Below are 6000 nucleotides of genomic sequence, written 5' to 3' on the forward strand. Positions count from 1 at the left end.
TGAGGTTTACCTGTGGCTTCTCTGCTGTGGAGAAGAGAGAAGAGAGTTGGGGGGGGGATTCCCCCCAAAAAACAATATAGTTCCCACAAGGTCTGAGGGACAATGGACGGAAAAAAGTTTGCTGACTTTAAAGGTCAGCACCAAAACCTTGAATTGCACTGGTCACTGTAGTTCGCCCTCACAGAGTTACAGTTCAAAGCAACCCTTAACAAGCTACAGAAATCCTTGAGGGAAATAATATGCTTTTTTTTTTTTTGAGGTAATTTATTGAGCTGCAACCGACTCGTTCATCGCAGATCAGGAACGCAAGATGGCTGTGTCGAACGCAAACCTTTTGCAATGTTGGTGTCCTGCTTATTTGGCCTGCTATACTGAATTTTTTAAAATAACAACAACTATTGTCTCTGTAGGAAAGGCACTTCCAAGGCAGGGCCCATCAAAAAGAGGTAAATACCTCAAGTGAGGAAAGACAAACAGTCCTGGCGAGTCGACGTCTTCCATGCTGGAGGTCGGATCTCACCACACCCGGCATCGGCCAATCACCTCTTGCAGGATCCGTATCCCTTCGACGCTCTTGTCCTTCAAGGCCAACGCCAGGAGAACCGGCTTGTTCCCAGCTTCCTGAGAGACCGACGTCGCCAGATGTTTTGCACAGATGTGGATGAGGGGCTCATCTTTGCCAAGCAGGACTTTTGTGGTGAGCAAAGGGCTGCTGATGCCGTCAGCCACCACGTTCGGCTCCACCAAGATGAGGGTCCCCATCTTCCCGTATGGGTCACCACCACCAGGATCGTGTTGGCGAAGGCTGTGCACACCACCTCGGTCGGGATGCCCTGCACCACCTCCTCAGCCTGCTTGGAGTCCACAATGGATCTTGCCGCCATGGCGATATCCTTCAACTAGGATGTGGGGGGCGGAGGTTGGCCAAACGCGTGCACCTCTGGAGAGCTGGTGAGGGGGCCGCCGAGCGCGCCCCGGGCCGCAGCCGGTGGACTCGCGCCGGACTCTTCAGCTCCGGGAGCGCCGTGCGGCCTCGTCCCCGCGATCGGGGCCGCAGACTGGGGCTTCTCCTGCGCAGCCCGGCCTGGGAAGGCGAGGGAAGCCGGGAAGGGAAACGAGACCGAGCCCGCAGCGCCTCCGATGCGCTCCCGCCGCCGCGCCGCCCGCGCTTCTCTTTACGAAATAATATGCTTTTAATGCTTATGCACCTTGTGTCTAGTCTGCACCTGTAGAATGCACTTTGCACTTTTGAAAAACGGTTTGACCGGATATCAAATACCCAGTTCCTCACTTCTGGCAGCATGGTTTGAATTAAAGGAGGGATCAAGGCCACTGTGTTCATCCAAATAGTTTTCTTTCTCCAACGCAATAATCTCATTTCTTTCTTCTTTCTAAAGATAAAGGCAGATACAATGATATTCCCTTATACATTTTCATTCATCATTTCCCACGGAGTTTCCTGTGGGATGAAGAATGGTTTGTTCTCATTTTAAAAATCAGCTTTGATCCTCATCTGGGAATTAGGGTCAGCTAAAATGATGCATTTGATCTGAATCATTAAGAGTTTCTATTCTGGATGGAGATCAGAGAAGGTCAGGATGACAGAAACAATGTTCAAGATAACAAATTCACAGGTCTGCACCTGCCTGAGTACTTTTGTGCCTACAAGCCAAATGTATTTAGGGAAACAAAATACTCCTCCCCCACAAACACCTGCTCACAAACACATTTAAAAGGGTATAAGATGTTAATATTTGACCACAGTGAGAGAGAAAGAGAAAGTGTAAGTGAGCAATTGTTAGGCTAATCTGCTTTTAGTTCTGGATATCACTCGCTGCTCACAATAAACCACAATAAAAATTGTAAGAGGATTTTGAACACTTCAGGGATGGACGTAACACGCAAAAAGCAGCTGGAAATTAATAGATATAAAGAAAATGAGTGACATGACAAAAAAATAAAGTAATGAATGTGATGTCAGTGACTCAATAACAACATTAACAAGTTTACAAATATCTATGTATATTACCGTATTTTTTGGCCCATAGGGCACACTGGCCCATAGGACGCACCTAGGGATTTTTTTGGGGGGGGGAATAAAGAAAAACATTTTTATTTCCCCCCCCCCCCAGGCACAGGGCTGGGGAAGCCCGAGCTTCCCCCGACCACAGCCCCCAGAACAGCCCCCATAACTTAATTTTTCTTGTTTTATACATTTTTGCCAATTTAACCATTGTTAAATACCACCTATACATCATTTTCATGTAATTCTCTTTAAGTAAGGTACAGGCTGTGAATTTTATATCATTCTTCCATAGTCTTTCCCAATCTGTCATCTGTATATTACGTCCCACATCTTTTGCCCTGGTTTCCCATTCTAATTAATATTATACATATTTGATAGTAATTTAGTATCACTTTCTATTATTTCTCTCTGGAAATTTGAAATTTCACCTTTTTATTATTTTTAATTGGAAATATTGTAGTCAATCTGTTATCTTTCCTTTTACTTCTTGAAATTCCTTCAATTTTATTTTATTTTTTTATAAATGTTTATTAAGTTTTCCAATTTTATGCAAATACAAAAAGAAAAAGAAAAAGAAAAATATTAAAAACAAATCAGTTTCAATAACATTTTTTCAGTAACATGTTTCTTTGACTTCCTCATACCTCCCCTTCTTGTTTTCTAGTTCAAATTGTTAATCCAGCAAATCCTAATCTCTTAACATTCCTTTTAACTAACACCTTATTTTCCAATCAACTTTTTTAAATTTTATGACTTAAACAATTTTAATCCCAGTTATCTTTATCATAACAGCTAGAGACCACATAAGTTCAATCCAGCATCTGTTCAAAGTTCATTAATTATATAGTATTTCTGTAAATAGTCCTTGAATTTCTTCCAATCTTCTTCTGCCGACTCTTCTCCCTGGTCGCGGATTCTGCCGGTCATTTCTGCCAGTCCCATACAGTCAATCAACTTCATCTGCCATTCTTCCAGAGTGGGTAGATCTTGCGTGTCAGGGGCTCGGGAGCAGGAGCACAGGGGAGAGAGGAAATGGAGAGCGAAGGGGAAGAATCCGAGGGCAGCGTAGGGGAGTATGACAGTGACCCGAGAGATTCCATGAGCTTCTCCAGCGAATCAGAAGATTCCCAGAAGGGGGCGCCGATGGTCAGGGCAAGGGGGGTCCCAGGGGGGACGCACCAGAAACAAGGAGCCAGCGGGGATCCCCAAAGCAGCAGCGGGGGATCAGGACCAGTTTCCCCACCAGAGCGTAGTGGGGGGGAAGAGTCACATGTGTCAGGGCCAGCGTCTCCTCCAGCGGGGAGAGAAGATGAGTCAGGGCTGACCACGCCTCCATCGGAGAGTGGGGGAACGGAGGGGAGGTCAGTTGCAGCTAGCCTCCCCGAAGGGGGAAGCAGTGACAGCAGCAGTGAAACGGTCAGGAGGAAAGTTGCCGGCTGGGCGCGCGCGCCAAGTTCAAATGTATAGGCGCAAGGGGCAGCAGGAGACCCGGATTGGGAACCAGCTCCTAAAGCCCGCCGGAGGGAGGGGGAAGACTCAGGGGATTCAGCGTCAGAAGAGTCTAGAAAGGGCGAGACCCCGACGGACAGGCGGAACCAGAGGAGGAAAGAGCAGAGGAAGAGGTGGAGCAAGGCTAGAGTCTTAAACTGGTGTCTGGGGGGAGGAGATTCAGACGGAGCTTCAGCGGTCTAGAGTTTGAGACGTAGAGCTGCACGCTGCGGCTGTGAAAGTGAAACTTTCATACTTCAACAATAAAGACTTTCATACTTAACAACGAAGCGGCGTTGGTCCTTTGTGAGCTGGGATCTCGGGCAGCTCTGACATTGCGTCTTCCAGTGCTTTGCTATAAGTATTCTTGCTGCCGTTGTAGCATACATAAAAAAAGTTCTGTCCTTCTTTGGCACCAAATGGCCGACTATGCCCAAGAGAAAAGCCTCTGGTTTCTTCAACAAGGTATACTTAAATACCTTTTTCATTTCATTATAAATCATTTCCCAGAAAGCCTTAATCTTTGGGCACGTCTACCAAAGGTGAAAGAATGTACCTTCAACCTCCTTACATTTCCAACATTTATTATCGGGCAAATGATATATTTTTGCAAACTTGACTGGGGTCATGTACCACCTGTATATCATTTTCATAATATTCTCTCTTAAGGCATTACATGCCGTAAATTTCATACCGGTGGTCCATAACTGTTCCCAGTCAGCAAACATAATGTTATGTCCAACATCTTGTGCCCATTTAATCATAGCTGACTTAACCGTTTCATCCTGTGTATTCCATTTCAGCAGCAAGTTATACATTTTTGACATAATCTTAGTTTTAGGTTCTAGCACTTCTGTTTCTAATTTAGATTTTTCCACCTGGAAGCCAATTTTCTTGTCCAAATTATAAGCCTACATTATCTGAAAATAATGAAGCCAGTCTCGCACTTTATTTTTTAGTTTCTCAAAGCTCTGCAATTTCAATCTGTCTCCTTCTTGTTCCAAAATTTCCCAGTATTTTGGCCATTTGGCCTCCATATTGAGCTTTTTCTGGGCTTTCGCTTCCATTGGTGACAACCACCTTGGGGTCTTATTTTCCAGTAAATCCTTGTATCTAATCCAGACATTGCTCTCAATTTATACTGTTTGGCTCCGACCTGTATGCCTTTAACCCTTCTAATCATATTCAGCAGAACCTCCAGGACCGATATAAAAAGTAAAGGGGAGATTGGGCACCCTTGTCGTGTCCCTTTTTCAATCTTAAATTGTTCCGTAACTACATTATTTACAATTAATTTAGCCTTTTGTTCAGAATATATTGCACTTATACCATTTTCAAAACCTTGGCCTACCCCCATACCCTGTAAGTTCTTTTTCATAAAACTCCGAGAAATGTTGTCAAAGGCTTTCTCCGCATCCACAAATATCAAAACAGCTTTAGTATTTATGTTCACATCTAACTTTTCCAAAATGTCAATTGCATTCCTCAAGTTATCAGATATGTGTCTTCCCGGCAGAAAGCCCGCTTGGTCCTTATGTATCTCTCCAATCAGTACTCTTTTCAATCTCTTGGCCAAAATATCAGTAAAAATTTTGTAATCCACATTTAATAAGGATATGGGACAGTAGTTTTTAAGTTGGGTCTTTTCAGTCTCTGTTTTCGGTATAAGTGTAATGTAGGCCTCTTTCCATGATTCTGGTGCCCTTTTCCCTTCTAAAATCTCATTGCAGACTTCCTTCAGAGGTTGGATTAACCAGTTCTTCAAAGATCTATAGTATCTGGAAGTCAACCCATCCGGTCCCGGAGATTTGCCCAATTGCATATTTAAAATGGCACCTTCTATCTCCTGGTCTGTTATTTTACAGTTCAGCAATATTTTACTTTCCTGTGAAATTTTTTGTAATCCATTTGTTTTCAAAAATCCATCAATGTCCCTTTCGTTCTGTGGCCCTTGTGTGTATAATTGAAATTCCTTCAATTTTAATTGATTATCTATTTCCGTTAACAGCTCTCTATATGTTGCCCAATTATGTTTCATATTTACTTTTTTCATGGATATTGCTTCCAGCGGGGAAAGCCACTGTGATGGGATGATGAGCTGCTTGTGCGTGAAATTCTTAGTCCCTCAGAGTTTGGCTAAGTCCACAAACCTCTGTCTGTAACGGAGCTCCTTAAGCATGGCTCCGTCAGTCGCTAGTAGAATCCGACAGTGGGCGTTTACGGAATTTCCTCCAGCATAAAAGCTCCTTAACGGAAACGCGCCTTCTGGACTCTCGGCGCGACAGTTTCCGGCGAGGAGTGGGTGTCCCTATAGGAGGTCCTGAAACCTCCCCACTGTTTTCGCTGGAAGTGTCTCTGAGCCATCCCTCCGACTCACTTTCCCTTGCAGCTCCTTCTCTCCCCCTGCTGGTTCCCTCCTCAGCTGATAAGTCTCTCCCAACCTCTGTGAGCCCTTTCGCCTCCTGTTCTTCCGATGGCAGTTCCCT

At 44.5% G+C, this 6000-nt stretch overlaps 1 protein-coding gene across 1 annotated transcript; it reads right to left on the reverse strand.

Moving 5' to 3' along the window:
• Positions 1 to 243: 243 nt before the first annotated feature.
• On the reverse strand, positions 244 to 1114 carry LOC310752281 (proteasome assembly chaperone 3-like). The gene is given in 2 exon segments (XM_083592342.1): positions 244 to 773; positions 776 to 1114. Coding segments are annotated over 2 exon segments (366 nt in total). The 5' UTR covers positions 885 to 1114; the 3' UTR covers positions 244 to 516.
• Between the last annotated feature and the right edge of the window lie 4886 nt (positions 1115 to 6000).

Source organism: Podarcis filfolensis, assembly GCF_964270895.1.
Source record: "Podarcis filfolensis genome assembly, chromosome: 17".
NCBI classification, from domain to species: Eukaryota; Metazoa; Chordata; class Lepidosauria; order Squamata; family Lacertidae; genus Podarcis; species Podarcis filfolensis.